The sequence below is a fragment of the Anolis carolinensis genome, chromosome 1 (assembly GCF_035594765.1).
Source record: "Anolis carolinensis isolate JA03-04 chromosome 1, rAnoCar3.1.pri, whole genome shotgun sequence".
In the NCBI taxonomy this organism is placed as follows: Eukaryota; Metazoa; Chordata; class Lepidosauria; order Squamata; family Dactyloidae; genus Anolis; species Anolis carolinensis.
Window position 1 is genome coordinate 74,433,246 of NC_085841.1, and position 20,606 is coordinate 74,453,851.

The 20,606-nt window shown below is 37.3% G+C and overlaps 1 protein-coding gene across 2 annotated transcripts in view; it reads right to left on the reverse strand.

Annotated features, from left to right (window-relative positions):
- Nucleotides 1–592: 592 nt before the first annotated feature.
- Nucleotides 593–20,606, reverse strand: part of oprm1 (opioid receptor mu 1) — a 31,080-nt gene continuing 11,066 nt past the window's right edge. For both annotated transcript variants that reach the window (XM_003215799.4, XM_008123726.3), the window contains exons 2-4: nucleotides 12,149–12,501; nucleotides 8,794–9,314; nucleotides 593–2,264 (exon numbers count right to left, since the gene is read on the reverse strand). In XM_003215799.4, coding sequence (XP_003215847.2) covers nucleotides 2,226–2,264; nucleotides 8,794–9,314; nucleotides 12,149–12,501 — 913 coding nt within the window. In that variant the 3' untranslated portion in view covers nucleotides 593–2,225. The remainder of the gene's footprint in view (nucleotides 2,265–8,793; nucleotides 9,315–12,148; nucleotides 12,502–20,606) is intronic.

Consider the following 20,606-nt stretch of genomic DNA (forward strand, 5'->3'; position numbering starts at 1 on the left):
AGGGCTGACGTTTATCCATGCCTGGTCTACACTAATCCAGTATAACAATAGGATTCAGATCTATGTGTTTGACCTATTTCCATATTTCTGAACCTGCATTCAAAGAAGAATAGAGAGAAATATACTATACGAGAATAGAATACAGAATAGAGAATAGTAGAGCCTCTGAATAAGTCGTGATAACTCCCCCAGAATCAAGAAAACTGGAATCCATGAAATCTGCATGCTATTAAGGATCACATTCCTCACTTCTTTCTTCTCATTATCATTTATTCTTGGATCTTCTGTTCCCATTGTTTTCTGTTTTTGTTCTCAGGCTGATTTTAGCCAAATTTTATGGTAACTCGGTGGATCATATTTTCAAAGTGAGAACTGGAGTTGTTGCACAGGTGAGGCTCAGAATTAGTTAAGCTTGACACTAACCTGTTCAATGAACTGTTCTTCTATGAAAGGAAAAACTCCAAAACCAATTAATAAAGAAGTGATTGCATTAAAATAAAAGTAGTTTACCATTGTTTGAAACTGCCACCAAAGCCGCCTCCCCCCCCCCTTCCTATTTCAAAAGGAAATTATGATGCATGAGAGAAATAAGGCACTTTGACATTTTTACATAGCCTGGTACACATGGATACAAAAAGCTAATGTAGATTGATCTTACATAATTAATTGAACATTAGCTTTTACTCAAGATAGAGAATTGATCTTTTACAGAGCTCTGATATCTTTAACAATAGATGCTGCTTACATAACTGAGCAAAAAAGGCAGCAAAGAAAATGCAGTTGTAGACATTTCTGAAAACAGAGTGGCTATGATGTTCTTTACAACACACACACATTCATCTATGTGCTTTTTGCTTCCTGGGTCATTTTTTGTCCATTTAATTACAACATACAGTAAACAACAAATATAAAATATTATATATTGACAAATTATCTATGTGATCATTACCATTGCTTATGTGAAAGACAAGACTGTTTTGACAGGGCAGGCTTTTTAAAAGCTGTTAATTACATTAGGTGTTCTAAAGCTGAGATGCAGTATTGTTAATGGAACAGAAAACCTTACATGGTGTTTGTATACAAAACTATGTTCAGTTTAGAAGAAATATGTAACTTCCTGCTGCATAAGCAATACATTTTAAAATTATGCTTATAAATGCTTAACTATTTTACATTTGTAATTATACATACAACAAACACACAGAGATTATTTAATAGGTATAATAGTATATACACACAAGTTACTATATTTTTTAAACATAAAGGTTCTTTAAAAATCACACCAGGCTATTTGAATTAAGTTAAGTTGGACAAATGAGGCCTTTAGAAATGATTCATTACTATGTATTTCACTTTCAAAATAGCAGCAGTGTAGATCAGCAATGGTATTTACATGACATACTGTTTCTTGGTTTTAGATACACACATTCAAAGAAAAAATACATTTTCTTGTCCTTGTTCACATATTACTTCCTTCTGGCAGCCTTAAATGAACATATCATAATTTTGTAGCTAAAATACTTATATATGTGTTGGGACAGATCTTCCAATGTTCAAGTCAAGACAGAATGTGGATAGAGACTTCTTTGGATGAAATCTTGTTTTTAATGCAGTGGTGGACTTCACTTTCATCTAATACATTAAAAAATCTCAGAGGTAGCTTTTATTTGTCTTGTTATTTGTGGCTAACTTGTAAACCATCTCATTCATAAAAGAATATGCTATAAGCATTTTTATGATTAACAATCCTACATGGCACATGCTTAGATTACGTAAACCCCTAAATACCAATAACAGGATGCACGATTGAGTAATAATCTCCTTCATGTAATCTTCCCTCATGTCTTCATTTTTTTCCCTTTTTGGTTCTAAAAGGATAGGGAGCGGCGAGTCCAATTTTAAGAAATTGTTTTAAGAAAAATGGGCATGAAGCCAGAACTATTGTGTTTACAATGGGTACATTCTTGGGGACTGTAAGTTAATATACTATAGGATGAAAGTCAATTTTTCATCTACTTTGAAGTCCCGTGTTTCCAAAATGTGCAATGGGAATTTGCCTTGAGGCAACCATTCTTATGCTATTTTTATTTAGGCAGACATTTGCTTTAAGGTGGGATGAGCAAGAGATGGGGAATAATCCATCTCCTGTGTTTTCCTGCCACCAACAGTGCAGCCACTCAATAACACTGGCTTTGGTTGCTACACAGTAGGGGGAAGGGAGGCTTTCATGGCTGTGGCGTGGCATCAGCTTCCAGAAGTTCCAACTGAAAGGAAAGAAATACAGTGAGAAATGAGCTAATTTCTCTACAGGGCTGCTTGCAAAAATATTTGCAGAATTTGCTCAGCACCTGCTTCTTCTTTTGCATTGAACAAAGCAGAGTGAAGTGTTTCTGACAAGACAGGATTGCTCTTTCACATCACATTGTAAAACAGCAGAGGCTGAAGACCTGAACTAGTTCCAACATCAACCTCGATGCATCACCTCACTGGAACACAGAGCACCAATGGCCTCTGGTACACGGAGGCCTTATTATGTGTACGCGAGCCGTTGTGATGCACTTGGCAGCTTGGTGTGTGTGTCTTCAAGTCCCTTGTCAAGTTATGGTGACCTCATGAATTTCACAGAGTTTTCCTAGGCAAGGAATATTCAGAGGTGGTTTTGCTAGTTTCTACCTCTGTAATATAGCCTACAGTACCTAGTATTCATTAGTGGTGCCCTATCAAATTATTACATAGGGCTGATGCAGGTTAGCTTCCAAGAACAGGAGGGATCTGATGCTTTGGCACCCATAATTAAAAATTCAATGAACTCTATAGGGATATCACCATCTTCCAGCCCCAGGCATCAGCTTTCATTGGGCTCACTCCAACACTCTTGGTCATCTGGAGGACTTCTGCTCCCTCCAATGGTCACATATTCTTTTCTCTTGCTCCTCTTTAAGTTTGTAACTGTTTGCCAGAACACATGGCCGATATCATTCACTCTCTTCCTTTAGACCTTTTCCCAAACCCATTATCTTCCTGATGCCTTTGAACCATGCACCTTACATTTTCCCAACCTAACAATATGTCATTGAAAGAACCTTGATTTTTTCTCATTTATCTTTGCCACCCCTACAACTCTTAGGCCTTGCTCCATCTAGTGTGCAGGTTCTGAGAATTAGTATCCACAAGTAATCTTTCTAGGCCATTCACTTAGCTGTTTCCTATGTTCCTCTGGCTCTTTTGTTTCCTTTTCCACATCTATGCTTCCCGTATTTGATGTCTATCATTTGACATAGGATTTCAAGCCATGCCCCCATTATTTGGCGGGACTGAGGTCTGATTATACCCTGGGGAGTAATTCTGTTAGACAAGTAATGCAGGCACACCACTGCACAGTATGTTTTTGTGTACAACTGTACATTTGTTAATATTGGGAGTAAAATATTACAGTATTTCACATGGAAGATTAATGAGCAAAGGATGGTGATCTATTGTTTCAGAAGGCAGACCAACACCTCAAAGACTAAATGATAAAATAGGAAAAGGCATGTACATATATTAACCACAATCAATGTATACGTTTCTTTTAAACGTTGAAAGTTTTTCACTCATGGTGTGTCTCTCCCAGTTTACTAATCTATTATTTTTGTTTCCAACAACACCAGTGAGCTCTCAACAGGTAATTTTCAATATGTGTTTGTCCTTTCCTGTAACACATAGCTATTCCTGCTCTGATGAATGAGACTGATTGATTGAGAAAAGTTTGTTTATAGAGACATCAAGGTCTGAAGCTGATATATTACTTCCCCTTTGGGCTCAGACCATGAGATAATGCTTTAGACTAATTGTCTAGCATTCGTCTGAAGTGTTCCTCTCACCAAAGATCTAATGCACTTGTGAATTGCAGAGTTCCGAATAATAAATTCCAGCAGTGGCAAGGAAAGCTCTTATCTCAGCAAGGGGATTAATTCAGAGAAGAACTGCATTCTGTAAACAAGGATACTTCCACTGAGCTGACTAAAGTTTCACTGCTTTACTACTCAGATTTTGGTCCTATAAACCCCAAATTTATTGTGGAAATAGAGATATGTGCCCTGCTCCAAAGAAATGCATTAAATTTCGAGCACCGATTGTTAATTATTCTTCTGCTTTATGAGTACCTATACAGAATAACCCAATAAAAACCTGATATCTATTTTCTGCAATAAAAAGAGTGCTTGAAGTATCAGCCCAATTTTATATGTTACTTGTCATTTAAGCAAGGAGCCTATCTCTGATGGGATGGTAAATTCCCATTTCCTTTTGTGGTATTTAAACATCAAGGCCAGAACAACTTCACCCATTTTCCACTAATATTGGTCTGAATGCCATTGAGATGATTTACTTGCAGTTGTGCTTTTTCTAAAGCTCCACAGAAGTGGCTAGGCAAGAAAGACTACATCTGCCAGCCATAGGCAGCTGTTTTCCCCAATCCCTCCCTTGCAGTCTCACTGCTGAGCCTTTGAATTCCCCCCTTCTGTTGTTGATGGCTAGGCTGACAGAGTGCATTTGTACATGAGTGTGTGACTGTCACTTTGTCCCCTCTCAAGGTCTCAGAGGGCCTCGGAGGGCCATAGTACCCCTCAAAGAAATTCAGATCTTCCCTTACAGATATTTTACAGCCGTAAAGAAATTATCACTGCCTCTTCCTTCTGCACTCTCCCCCTTCCCTCAGGTATGGTGTACTTGTATCTCAGAATAATAATTCAGAAATCAAAGTGCGGCATAGTTCATAAAAATGCATTCCAGAATAACATCTTTAATGGAGTTGCCAGAGTGTTGTACTCTGAACAGAAACATTTTCAACCTGCTGAACTACAAAATTGTTGGCTGTGATGGAACAGATTAGCACGTATATCTCTCAGGAGATCTCAGATATGTTCACTTCCTTCAGTTATTTTAAAAGATTTTAAATAATGGAATACTATGATAGGGCTTTTGTTTTGTTTAACTTGGTAGCTCTGTAGTAAGTTGTGTGTACAGAAGGCTTGGCTGAATTAAAAAACCTAATTCATCTGCTTTGGCTTTGCATCAAGGGGATTTGGGAATCACTCATGAATAAAATTGCATGTGAGATTGCATGTAATTTAGGTCTAAATTTTCTCATTTGATTTAAATAATATAAGCCAACAGGAATTAAAAATTGCCTAGGCCAAGTGTGATTCTTAGCCAATACATTTGAAACGTTTTCCATTTAAAGAGATCAAATATTAGTGAAGGTACTTTGGCTTGTGAAACATTAGAAATAATTTGAACGTTGGACCTCTGGGTGGGTGTAGCAGAACAGGGCCATCAGCTGGAACATATTAATTGTTTTGAATATAAAATGTAATAAGAATTTGAAAGCTGGAGAATGGCAGTACTTGGACCAGGATGGAAGAGACCCAGGTACAAATTTGTTTAGCTATGAAATTCATTGAGTTACTTTAGTCCCGTCACTTCCTTTCCACCCAGCCTAACTTACATGATATTGTCATTGGAATAAAAAGAAGGTGTAGACTCACATATCCTACTTGGAACTCTCAGAGGAAGGGCAAAATTCTGTGCAAAATATAGAAATTACTTTTTTGGACGCATGCAGCTGCTCCTCAAAGTTTCCAGACCATGAAAGAGATTTCACAGGTAAAGAAAGAGGGCATTTGGAATTTTCTGAAGTACAGCAAACAAAAGATGCTCTCAGTGATTCCTGGATTTTTGAAATGTATGAGTCTTTTTTAAAAAAATGGGCACATGAATGAAACCCATTTTAGACATTCAAATTGCTTCTGATGATACCACATTCCAAATTATCATTATATAGTGACATAAAATTCCTGCTTGAACAGATCTTTAGTAAAGTTATTGTATTTTCACTTTTAATGTTATGACAATTTTGACTTTCTAATTTATCATTTTAGCTCAAACACAGGCAACAAATAAAGTGTTGTGTGCCCTTTTCAGTATAATTACGCTGAACAGGATATTGGCTTCCAAATGAAGCAATCAGTTTCATTTGTATGTATCCTTTTCCAGTGTATTATATAACAACTGTCCTTGTCTATTAAACTGTCCTTGTCTATGGAAATATTGGCCAAGATCCTACATAAGAGTTGTATAGCGTGAGTCTCTACATATTATTTGTGCCATGCTGCATTTGTGTTGAATTGTAATGTTGCGGGACAGAATTATGACACCAAAATGTGCAACTGAATGCACATGCAGACATGTACATGTAGTTCATATATGTACAGTGTATAAGATGTGTCCATATGTAACACACATCTGTATGCATAATGGCACTTCAATATGCTTCTCTAACATTGAATTCAAAGTGGACTTTCCACATAAGACAAAATATTCAACTACAAAAAGCATGCAGGGAACTTATACACATTTAAGACGCCAATAAGGATTTTGGTCATAATGTTGGATGGCAAAATGCATGATGAATTAGAAAACAAATCAGGTTAGAATTGCTACAGCAAGGGATTAGGGCAATATGTTAGGACTGCTGCTGTTTAACCTGCAAATTACAAACAATCTTGATGTTCACTGGGTCCAAGCTACTTAAACAGGAAGGAAATTATCAGGGTGAGCATATTAAAGTGTCACATCATCATTATTTTTAAATGAAAATGGGCCATGGGGAAAGAGATAGATGCTACTTCATGTGTACCATATGGGCATAGGTATCTCTGTAAAGCTTCAGAAACATAGCAACAGGGACCAGGGAGTTGTGATGTCTGAAAGGCTTTTTCAATAGTGAAAAATGGAGGTGTAAAAAGAATGGTTGCATCATGATCCCACTCCTAAAACAATGCCTAGAGTGAGTTTTGTAAAATGTGCCTTGGGATTAGAATATAAATAATTCGTTACTCAGACCCCCATTTCTATCCATGTTTGGCACTGTTAAAAAAATGAAACCTAAAAGATTTTTTTTATCCACTCCTTTTCCCACAAACTGAATCCCCATTAAGCTACATCTTAACAAAGCTATAATTCTAGTAGCTTCATAAGAAAATCCACTACACTTAGAAGGAATTAGAGCCAGCCCAAAGCTATCTAGTTCAGCTCAGACTTCAGCCATCAACTCAATACATAATCCAAGTATCAAGAATCGACCCTCCCCAAAAGTACAAGTACCCATTCTCCCTCAAGTAAATTCTGACCTGAACTAAACCAGAAGGAAATGACCCCTAGATCTGAATCTTGATTGCAAAATGGGTTCATGTATTTCCATGCTCCCTCCCTCTGCCCATAGCATTGGTATCAACTGTTGTTGCAGCTGCCATCTAAAGTTGTATTTCCTCTACTACCATTGCTTTATTCCCACCATGTGGACTGATTACTGCTTTCTGTGACCCCTTCCACACAGCTGTATAAAATCCACAGTGAACTGGATTATATGGCAGTGTGGACCCAGATAATCCAGTTCAAAGCAGATATTGTGGATTATTTGCCTTGATATTCTGGGTTATATGACTGTATGGAAGGGCCCTGTGACAGATCAAAAAGAGGAGATATTGTCCTTAAGACAAGAGAGTCACCATGTGTTAGAGTAAAAGAAAATAAAGGATCAAGAAAGACTGTCAGCAGATGGAGAGCAGTGGAGAAGAACCATTGATGCTCCAACTATTTTGACCAAAAAATACCCATCAGATCCAGACAGAAATTATAGGAAATTATCAGAGTTTGTAGTCCAAAACATGTGCAGAGCCATTGTTTTCTCTCTACTGATATAAAGAATAAATCTGAAAGTTCACGTGTGTGTGTGTTTGTGTGTATCATGTGTGGGGCAAATTAATTATATCTACTACTTAAAGTGAAAGGAACACAATTATATAATTGAGAACACAGTTATGTCAACAGCTTTTCTTAACCACATGGATTGAATTGATTGTTGAGGGTATTCATATGAAAAGGAGAACTGAGCAGTGTACTTTTTCTGAATTTAGCCCACACAAGCTTGTGCACAAAAATATCTCCCTATTGTGCTTTAATTAATGTAGGAATGCTGATTCTTTCCAGTGAAATGCTTTCCCATGCCTGGTCTAATCACTCTGTGTACCTGCTCTAAGACATGCATGGAAAAACAGGTAACCAAACTGTGTTCATGAAGGAAGGGTCACAATGTACTTTTGTCCACAGGTTTATAGAACATTTATAAAAGTGCATATTGTGAGTCAGTGGAGCTGTCAAGATAGGGTTTGGGGCAGATTATCAGGGTCCTATATAGCAGAATGGGCCAAAGGACCCTTAATCTGAGAAGAGCTGTCTTAAATATATATTATGACTATACATGGCCCTTTCCAAAATATCATTAAATCAAGAGCTTAGTATTACTGAGCAAGGCTGTCAGGTGGCTTGCTGATCTTGCTATGAGGCCTGTTGTCAGCTAGGACTCACAGTTTGTAGTTAATTGCACCAGTACTTTGATTTGGTGCAAGCAACTCAGAATAATTTCCACAAGATTGAGGAATAACATACTTTCTGCAGAAAAACACCATAAAAGTATCTCCTTTCCTATCTATAAGATAAATAACACAATAATTTACAGTCAGGGCCTGAATCACAGGGGAGCTTCCTAGCTTCCTGGAATCAATTTAGGCTTGGCTCAAATGAATTAGTTTTTCCATTAATGTGTATCAATCCAACTAGGGAGGAAAAATCAAACAGGCACTATAAAACTGCCAAAAACTACACTTCAGTAAAGACTGTAATTTCAGAATTCATGTCATCTCCAGGAGGATTTTCTGAATCCAGAGATAACATCTCCACTGCTAGTCATACCTGCTGGTTAGTTCTATCCACTGTATTGGCAGTGGAAGCATGGTCACGAGTGTTTTGTCGAACACGAGTGGAGTTTTGCTGCTCAATGGTTGAAGCTGTTGGGATGCAGAATTCCCTGAAACACCTTTTGAAGTTCTCATCTAGAAATGCATAAAGGACGGGATTAAGGCAGCTATTTGTGTACCCCAAAGCAATGCAGACATGCCAGGAGACTGTCTGGAAAGTAGTTTCAGGAATATGGACCAGGGCTTTAATGATCACATAAATATGGATGGGAGTCCAGCAGACGATGAAGACAGCCACTACCACAAGGACCATCCTGGTGATTCTTCGGAGATTCCTATCCTTTTCCTTGGAGCCAGAGAGCATTCGAACACTCTTCAGGCGTAAAATCATGAGTCCATAGCACACGGTAATGATTAAGACAGGCATGATGAAGGCAAAGATGAAAACACAGATTTTCAGAAGGTTCTCCCAATACCATGCTGGATGAGAGAATGTAAGTGTGCAATCAATTGAGCCTATAAAAAGAAGAAGAAAAAGGAATGCATATTAGCAGACTGTTGATTTTCTTCCAAACTTTCTTTTCATCCTACTTCAGCACCAAATCAAATCTATAACTATAACATGAGAATATCAATGTTAAGTGCCTTTCTAAATTGTCCCTACTTATATTTGTTCTGCAAAATCAACCCCCATTTTGAAGCACCCTCACATTTAGTTTAGAGTTGATAATTGGATATATATAGGGAATGAAATAATATGTGTAGTTTATGCAAGACGAAGGCAGACAGATAGAATTGTGAAGAGAAAATATTGGGAGATGCCAGACATAACCATGCCAAAATTATATGGACAATGTTTATTCAGAGTAGGCTTTCCAAACCTGTTGCCCTCCAGATGAATTGAACAACTTTCATTGCCACTAGCCATCATAGCTTACATCTGGTGGGCACCACCTTGGGAAACACTTCTTTAGAAGCAGAGGTCACTTGAAAATATGAATGATTTATGAGAGAAAGTGTTTTGAACTCCTAGTGAAATAGCAACTCCTTTTTCTAACATTTGCAATCCAAACAACATTTTATAATTGGTTGGATTGTCCCATTAACCCACCTTAAATCTTGAGGTAGAGATGATTTTAATAGAGACTCTAATGTTTCAAAAATCATACAATACAATTGGCTTTCTACTTGTGTTGAACTTTTGCAGATCTGTTTAAATAATAATAACAATAACAATAATAAGAGTTTTAATTAGCCACCACTCCTCATGGCTTGAGGCAGGGGACAACTGTTAAATACATCATCATAATAAAATACATTCAATAAAATGCGTATATTAAAATACATATTTTAAAATACATGGAACAAAGATTAAAATATAATAGACATAGAATGTGAATTTCAAATTCATAGTTAAAATTGACTGAGAAGGTCTGCCAGAAGAGATAGGTCTTCAGTTGTATCTTAAATTACGACAAGCTGATTTAGCAGTCAAATCTCTTCCGGCAGGTCATTTCACAGTCTTAGGGCAGCCAGTGATCATGGATTTGATTAATATGGTCTCTCTAGGAATATCTAGGTCCTCCTAGACCAGTGGTTCTCAACCTGTGAGTCCTTAGATGTTTTGGCCTTCAGCTCCCAAAAATCCTAACAGCTGGTAAACTGACTAGGATTTTTGGGCCAAAACACCTGGGGACCCACAGGTTGAGAACCACTGTCTTTACCTTATGGTCAAGTTCTTCTGAAAGCTGAGCAGGAACCACATATGGAGAATATTTTGACTGACTCTGGGCAGCAAACAAATTGCTGCTATTTCTAGTCTAGGGTGTGTAGTATAACATGACTGTTTGCAATTATTAATGTCTAAATACTGCTGTTCCATTTGATTTTTTAAAATTGTAAGATTCACCCTGAAGAATGGCTTCTGCGCCCAATATGAAATATAGCCACTGTTTGTCTCCTGTATGTTAACACCCCAAATACAAGTTACTTGGGCCATGTTTTGTTTTTTGAGAGTGCTATAGCTCTAATGCTATTAATGTTTGGAAATCGAGCCACTTTGGGACCCTCAATTGATAAAAGCTGAGGTATAAATAAATATGACAGACTACAATACAGCACAATGCAATGCAGTAAAATACAATATAGCACAGTACAGGCAGTCTCTGAATTACAAACATCGGACTAATAAACAACTCATAGCTATTAATAATAATAATAATAATAATAATAATAATAATAATAATAATAATAATAACAACTTTATTTTTATCCCACCCCCTCTCCACAAGGATGAGGACAAGACAACAAGAAGTGAGAGAAATCTACCCCTCAGAAGGGAAAGTCACTCCTGAAAGAGTTATCATGTTCTTAACTTGGGGACTGCCTGTATTGGGATCAAATGGCCTATGGAAATTGAATGTATTATTGCATATGAGGAGTATATTGAACAAATGGAAACAGCTACTGTGGGCCATATAAATGGCTTGAGGTTTATTAGAAGAAGTCTTTAATGAGGGCAAAGGTTATTCATTAAAAGATGCATATATTTAAATCAAATTGAAATGAAATAATCCATACCCACTATCACAAACCATCCTCTCTCTCATATACACACCAGTATACTTCTCTCTTACATATGCACCATATATTTCTTTCCCTCCTTTCAAACATGTGTCTTTACACATCCTATCTCATACCATCCCTCAGCATGGGCAACTAGTCATGGAGTGAAAGTTTTAGCTGATCAGTTTATTGATTTATAACAACATAGTATAAGCCAGTTCTTAATCTTAAACTATCTGATGAGCGGGGGCAGTTCCCCCTGCCAAATGTGCCAGAAATGGTGCCACATCTGTGTCTAATGGCTAAAGTCGTGTGTTTCTTTCCTAGGAACTATATCAGCAGATGGCTTAAAGATAACATCCATGGGGAGCATCAATTTAGATATGCTCAGCAATTCACCCCCCTGAGTTCAATGCATTTACTCCCAAATTAGTTGGTTTCAGATTGTAACCTAAACCAGTTAAATCTTGCAGCACAGATGAGTAGATATAGACATGGCTACACTTGCACCTGCAACCGTATACATCTCCTCTCTAAGATCACACACTGGCTGAAGTAAAAGGAAGATTACAAAACACATGCAATCTGGCTTGTTCTGTCATGGAACATTGACCTCCTTAGTTTTGTACGTTTCTTTTAAGGGATTGTTTTACATGAACTGATCCTCACAAAGTGTTTAGATGCAATATGCTTGATCTGCAACTTCTAGACATAATTATCTTTATTAAATGAATATTTGATGATAGAGAGTACTCCCCTCCTTTTTTTTTTTTTTTTTTACTCACCATGGCTCTCTTTTGTAGTTGCCATCACCATAACTGGAATGCCAATGGCTGAAGAAACAATCCAGTTGCAGACATTGACAATTTTGGCATTTTTGGGGGTCCGGAAATCCAGAGCCTTGACAGGGTGGCAAACGGCTATGTAGCGATCCACACTCATTGTGCAGAGGGTGAAAATGCTTGTGAACATGTTATAGTAATCTATAGATATAACAATCTTACAAATAGTGGTTCCAAATGGCCATGTTCCCAGGAGGTAATTCACACTTTGGAATGGCAATGTGCTTGTCGCTAATGCATCTGCCAGGGCAAGGTTGAAAATATAGATGTTGGTGGCTGTCTTCATTTTGGTGTATCTAAAAAGGAACAAAAGCACAAAGATCAATAGACTGCTTGCTAGAGTCATCCATGTGAAAAATGAGAAGCAGGGTGAACATTGTGTTACGTATATTGTTGTTTCTACAGAAACAGAGATAGGAGAGGTTTTCTGCACCATGAATATCTCTGCAGTTTAACAAAGGTGGGAAACATATGGACTTCCAGATGTTGTTATACTGTAATTTCCAGCATTCCTTACCATTGGTTTTTCTGGCAATGGTTGATGAGAACTGCAGTCCAATAAGATACGAAGGGCCTGATATTCTCCACATGGTTTTCAAAAAATACTCTGTTAATTTTCCATCATTGGAACTTTTATCCACCATAACACATTGTAACTAATTTTGCAAAAAAAAAAGTATTTCAAGTATTGAGTAAGAAATAGTTTGATACTAGTAAATTAGGAAAGAAGTTCATTTACCAGAATGATGTCACATTGGATCTCTAGATGTTTTGTATTGCACATTTCCAGAAGTCCTAGTCAGTTTCACTGATGGTAAAAAATTATGGAAGCAGTAGTCTGAACTAATATGAGGGTTAAATATTTTATAGATACATTCGTGAGCTCAACATACAGTGTATGGCTATATATTCCTACTCCTGCTAAAGCATTCCCTCAGAACAGAGTGTCAGTCCTACTGAATAGAATCTTATTGTGATCATGTTGAATATTTTGCTTTAACTCTGCACTATCAGAGCGTAATTAATAAATGTCTAACATAAGATGTCCTTGGACTGAAGGAAAAGAGCAAAGGAAACAATGTCCAGAATGTGCTGCAAAAAGGAAATCTACTGTCTTTATCTTTAATTATATAAGACCTCTGCTCTTTATCATTCTTGGCAGAATTTTGTGAGCAATTGTAGGCAAGAAATCAATAGCTGTAGTCATAGTTTTGAATCTTAAACAGTGTTGTAATTTTAATATCCATGTACACTATGACCCCCCCCCCCACTTCATATCTGTGGACAAGTATCATTGATTTCATTTATTCACATCTGACGAAATAGATCCTCTCTATGCATTTCATAGGCTCTACAGCATGACTCTGTGTTATTTCTGCCAAAAATAATTGTTCAGTAGGATTTGCTATTATTCATAGTTTTAGCCAGCCTGTGTAATTCTGGGAAGGTGAATAATAAATACCATACTCTAATTTTATCTAATTTTGGAAAGTGAGGGTCAGATTTGTTTAGTGTTTGGTTGAAAGACCACCAGAGAATATTAGGGTATTTCCAAGTTGGGCGAAGAAAAAGTCTTTTCAATAGAAATATAACACATTACACTATAGAGGAGAAGATTATGAGCAGATAACCTATGTGACTGCTGATTGTGCTAAGTGGTGAGTAAACTCCAATGTTCTTGTTTTTCTGACTTAGTTATTTATTTTTAAACCAGATTTTGTTTAGACAACCAAATATTTATGTGTACTATTCATGCATATACTGATATTCCTTAGAAAAAGAAAAAAAAAATACTTCTATTGGTTAGTAGCCAGCTGCTATAAGTCACTATTGACCGAGATGTCATGAGTTTGAACAAGCTCGGGTCGGATTGAGTGCCCGACCAATTAAAAAAATGGCCTAGCTCATTGTTGACCTAAGCAACCTGAAAGATAGTTGCCTCTATCAAGTAGGACATTTAGGTACTGCTCAGTGTCACAGTGAATGATGAAGCAGCAGCTCCCCCTGTGGCCGGAATCGAGCATATCCTCATGAAGCCAGAAGCTGAAAAATGTTAAATTGCCTCTGTGTCTTTGCCTCTATCTCTGTCTGTATGTCGTATGTCTAATGACATTGAATGTTTGCCATGTATATATACATTATGATCTGCCCTGAGTCCCTTTCGGGGTGAGAAGGATGGAATATAAATACTGTAAACAAGTACCAGAAAAAAAACCTTTCAGTTACAACTGGATCCCATGGCCAGCTATCTACATAGGTGTTGGGTCTAAATCTAACTGCTGGCTATAATTGGTTCCAAATAGAACAGACCCTTGAATCAATGGGATTTTCATATGTTTGACTTTTCCATTCAGTAGCTTATGCAATGTATATATTCTAACAACTAGACTTAGTCCCAAGTACATATAGTGTAACATACCATAGTCCACATATTTTAGTAATAACTTTGGCATTTCATTTCTTCTCATATTTTCCATATTGCTTTTTATGTTCATATAAAATGATCATGTAGCATTTCCTCTCCTTTTTGTTATGAAATAATCTCATTTTCCCTAGCTAGAATACCATCTAACTTTAATATAGCTGATTTCCTGTTTATAGGAAGAATGTTTACAATCTTACTCTGTTCTAACCATCTCAGAATAGGAAAGATTTAAAAAGCAAGTGCTTTTTTCTTGATAAAATATGTAGCAGTTGTGGGGATTTGTATATAATGAAACTTACTTTTCCTTTGTCACTTTCTCATTTTTCATGTTTTTATTCAGATTTACAACAAGAGCTAAATATTAATAAAAGCAGCACTGCACATTTTATTTGTGTTTCTTTTTTGTAAGCCTTACAGAGTCAGTAGACAAAGGATAAAAAATATATTTTAAAAATCCACTATCGTCCAACATAAGCTCATAAGATGCTTTGTAGTTGTTAGCCCAATTGGCCTAATTTCATGTAGCCACTGACCTGGTGGCTGCTTCTGGGTTTTAATGTTAATGAGGTTGTGAATTTGCACTAGGTTTAAGTCCCAACTTTAAAGAACTGTTCAAAGTGCTGAACCTAATTGTGGAAAGACTTCAGCAAAGGCTGGATCCTTAAAGCACAGAGTAAAAGCGGGAGCAGATGCATTGCCCTATTAGGCTCCAGCCATCGCAGAGAGAGAGAGAGAGAGAGAGAGAGAGAGAGAGAGAGAGAGAGAGAGAGAGAGATCATGGAAGGTGTCAAAAAAAAAGAAAGAAAAAGATTTAAAAAGTAGACTTTCCCACTTTGGTTTCAGATCTTGGATTCCACACAAAGAAAAGACTGAATTCCTAAAAAGAAAGTGGAAGGTTCAAATGGAATCTTAGTTGGCTCAGACTGGCAAAATACTGCAAAGTAGGTGGATATTTGCAGCCTCCCATATCTATAGATATCCACAGAACCCACAAATTCCACCATCCATGGTTTGAAAACCTTTTTTAAAAAATCAAAAAGCAAACTTTGCCTTTTTCATTTTATGAGAGATACCATTTTACCTATGCTATTGGATATAATGGGACTTAAGCATTCATAGATTTTGTATCCACTGAGCATCTTGGAACTCTCCAAGGGGACTTGGAGCAGCTTACAACAAGGAAAAACAAAATAAATAATAACAATCACATTTACGATCCAGAGAAAGTTAAAACTAAAACAACAAATCAAAGAAAAATAAATCATGATACACAATAAAAAATAAAGCACAAAACCATGTTAATAATAACTCATAACAGCAATCACAAATATAAAACAATGTGATAATTAAGACATGAGATACACTAAAAACATCATAAAACTTATTCTTGTTAAAAAAAAAAAGGCTATAAGAGCCAGTTAAAATTAGTCTCTTTTTGAGCTTCCATCACTTAGATTACCATTAGCCATTTTCGAAAGCCTGCTTCCAGAGCCATGTTTTCAGTTATTTCCTAAACGTTTTCAGTTGCCCCCTGGCTATGGAAAGCCCTCTCCTTGGGGAGGGCATTCCATAGCCAGGGGGCAGCCACTGAAAAAGCCCTTTCCCTCATCCCCATCAGCCTTGCTTGTGATGGAGGTGGGACCATGAGAAGGACCTCCTCAGAGGACCTCAGAGCCTGGGCAGGTTCATAGGGGCAGACGTGGTCATGCAAATAGGCTAGACCCAAACTGTGTAGGGCACAGCTCAAAACAAATTTCCCCTTAGCTCAGTTATCGGTAACAGCTTTCTTAAATGATAATCATGGACCTTCAAGCCTCAGTAGTAGACAAGATATTTAAACTCCTTTCAATTATACTCTAAAACTATGAAACGGGAATTCCAAAAAACATTTACGGTCATATCCAGCCTGTAGCTTAATGGTCCCTATTCTTTTCAAGAACCCATATCTTTCTATGAAAGAAATTATTGCTCTTTATATGAGGAATAATAATAATAATAATAATAATAATAATAATAATAATAATAATAACTTTATATCCTACCACCATCTCCCCAAAGGGACTCAGGGTGTCTTACAAAGGCACTCCAGGGTGCACATATAACATGCAGCAGGTAAAAATGTTACAAAAGTATAAAGCAAGTCACATAAAATTCTACAACAACCTCTGACCACACATGTAGCATAAAATCAGAATAATGCAATTTTAAAACAACAGTAGATAACTGCCATCAATTCACAAAGTGCCAAGTGTCAGTTTCATATGGGCCCATTTAGCCTACTCACTGTCAAAGGCCTGTCTGAACATCCATGTTTGAATGGCCATGAGAAAAGTCATCCCTTGTTTGGAATGACTTTCTTCATACAGAAACTTATACGGTCTTAACAGCAATATATGACCCGGCAAAACAATGCACTGGGCCCTGCCTACACAACTACTCACAGGAATAAAACTGAAACTTATTGATAAAATAAACTTATATTTATTGGTACCATGTACTAAGTCTACAGCTTCTTTTTCCTCACTTCACTTTCCTCCACTTTCTCTAACGCTTCACCACACAAATAGAATTCTTAGAATGCAAACAGCAGAGGCTGGAAAGGCACACTGTTAGCAATAATTGGCTCCAGCCATTAATTGCCTCCTGTGAATCTGTTGCAATATTCTGCTTTCATAACATTTCATGCAACAAAAATGGTAAAATGTCTCTTGCAAATGAAAACATGTCAACCGTTTACTACAAGTCATAATTCTTCTCCTTTGACCGAGTTAGTAAGAGATTTGAATGTTGAGGCAGTTGGTCAGAAAATCAGTGCTAAATTCTGGTCTGTGCATAGATTAGATTTCCACCTGAACATCAGGAAGAACTTCCTCACTGTGAGAGCTGTTCGACAGTGGAACTCTCTCCCCGGGGCTGTGGTGGAGGCTCCTTCCTTGGAGGCTTTTAAGCAGAGGCTGGATGGCCATCTGTCGGGGGTGCTTTGAATGCGATTTCCTGCTTCTTAGCAGGGGGTTGGACTAGATGGCCCATGTGGTCTCTTCCAACTCTACTATTCTATGATTCTATGATTCTATGATTCTATGCTGTTGGGGCCCTCAGGCAACTGCCCAGCATGCCCATGCATGAAGACAGCACTGATAGAAACTGTTCTTCTCATAAGGTCTTTGGAGAGATTGTAGAAGTGATCGATTCTGGAAGATCTTCAGCTGCTGAGGCAATTAATAGGTTGTTTGATTTTTATTTGATGATTCAAGCACAGAGATTTCAGTAAGTAAATTTTTCTATCTTACATCTTACTTTGTTATTAGATTTATTTTGAATCAATCAGTCAATCAATCAATCATCCTTCAGCATCAACCTGATGTTAATTAATTTATACATTGCCTTTCTAGCACTCCAGTTACCTAGCAATGAAATAAAAATAAAAATGTAACTTAAAAATAAAAATGAATTAAAAATGAATATTCAAAGAAACCACAGCCTTGAGTGCTTTCTATTTCAAATATGCATTTCTTTTGAATAGAATTGTTTTCATTTAACTATGGACTTCTTCCAGAGTGCTTTAGAATCCCCCCTCCTAAATACAGTACAATCATATAACTGTTTGTACTATCAAGGATTAGTTCGAATGTCTCAAGTATGAAGGGGTCCCCTTTCAGGGGATACAGCTCAGTGATAACACACATTATTCAACCAAAATGTGCAAGCTTTAGTTTCCTGTGTCTCTATTAAGAGAAAAAATAGTTGTAGGGAGGTATTTATGATGGGGGGGGGGGGAATGGAGGTGCAAGTTGAAGGTATTATTCTGCCTTTCCATGAAATATTCTTTCATTGTTAAATTTCTAGCACTCTACAATAATTCTTTCTATATATAGTAGTAGAAATGTTGAGGAAACAATGTTTATTTCCAACTGGACAAAGACCTCATAGAAGTCCATGTGATCTTGAAAGCTAAGCAGGGTCAGCCCTGGTCAATACTTGAATTGGAGACTGCAAATGAATGGTGCTGTATGTAATATTTCAGAGGAAGAAACTGGCAACGCACCCCTGAGTATCTCCTGCTTAAGAAAACTCTGTGAAATTCATGGTGGCAACATAAGTTAACAGATGATCTTAGGCACATGCATAAACCTATCTATATTACATATTGGGTAGCAGACAATGGGAGAAAGATGGGCCAATATGAATCAAATATGAACCATGGTAAAATAACAGGGCTATCAACTATTCACTTCATGCTATTATCCCACTTTCATAGTCTCAATCAGTGATTCAGAGTCTATTCAAGAAGCTAGGATCACAATGATGGTGATGACAACCTTATATCCCACTTTCTCTCTTCCCCCCCTCTATATATAATCACTGTCAAAATGTAACTGACCATTATGTAAAAATAAAAAATATTGAAAACAAACCCACAAAAAGGCACTGTTATCTAAGAATCGCTCCAGGTTTTGGCATGGATTTACCATGCCAACCTGTCCCCAAGTAATCTCCATTTATAAATTCTGTTTCTCCTCTGTTTCTGGTGAATAACAGAAATCATGGAAGTGGAATCAATGAGGAAGTTTTTTTGCTTCTCTCATCCCCAGTAACCTCCACCAGATAGGAGCTTTCCTGCCACTGTATGTCTATGTGCCTGTCACCTGTTGACTTTATGTTGACCCTGTGGATTTCATAAGGTTTTCTTAAACAAACAAGTATACAGAAAGTAAAGACTTTCTGTATATATTTCAGATTTCAATATAATAATAATAATACTTTATTTTTCTATCCTGCCTCCATCTCCCTGAAGGGACTTGGGGCGGCTAACATGGGGCCAAGCCCAAAGAACAGAAACATCAACAAAATTATAAGCATATATAGACAGCATCACCAAACAGGTAAAATAAACAGATTAAAAACGTAACAATACAATATAACACAGTAGTAATAAAATAGAATGATAAGATGATATAAAGCAAAGACCACCACTTAATGGATAAAATGGAGGGGGGGGGGCAGTCAAGACAAAAGTGCAAAGCTATGTGATTGCAAGACCATTTAGTAAGGTGACTGGACAAAGTGCTGAAGTCTTCTCTAGAAGAATTAGGGGAGGGGTAGGAGGTCAAGTTATTTCCAATAAGGGAGCAGAATAAAGTGCACAATATGGCAATTTTCCTTTAGAAGGGGTCTGTCATGGGGATTGATTATTCAAAGGTACACTGGAAAAGCCAGGTTTTTAACTGTTTTCTAAAGGCTGACAGGGTGGGTGCTTGCCTAATCTCCCTGGGGAGGGAATTCCAGAGCCGGGGGCCACCACAGAGAAGGCCCTCTCCCTCGTTCCAACAACCGTGCTTGTGATGGAAGTGGAAGCGAGAGAATAGCCTCCCCGGAAGATCAAAGAGATCATGCAGGTTCGTAGAGGGAAAGGCGGTCATGAAGGTAGGCAGGTCCTGAACCATTTAGGGCTTTGTAGGTGATAACCTGCACCTTGAATTGGGACCAGAAAGTGATCGGTAGCCAATGGAGCTCCTTGAACAGGAGGTTGACTGCTCCCAGTAATTCGCTCCGAATTATATACCACACATTTTAATGTCAAAAATATGTGGTATGATTTTACACAGGATTTGTGATAGTTTGGCCAGTTCATTCATATAAAATATAGCTTTCAGCAATATCTGTGGAAAATTGGCTATCTTTGAATAACCATATTGTGACACGTTAGTATAATGGAAAGTGCATTGAATAACATTTTTTTCTCTGCCTCTTGTAAACATTATGCAAAGAGAGCTTTCCGTTCTCCTGGAGATGCAAAAAAAAAAAAAAAAGTAAATAGAGGAAAGGTAAATCAATTCATCAACTGTCATTCTGATGATAAAAGATGCTTTGCTAGAATCAATTAAGAGTTTGCTTTTTATTTGAATTGGGAGAACTTTTGCCTGGATGATCTAATTTGAACTCTTACTAGAAGCTTTCAGGCAGATGTTCCATAAC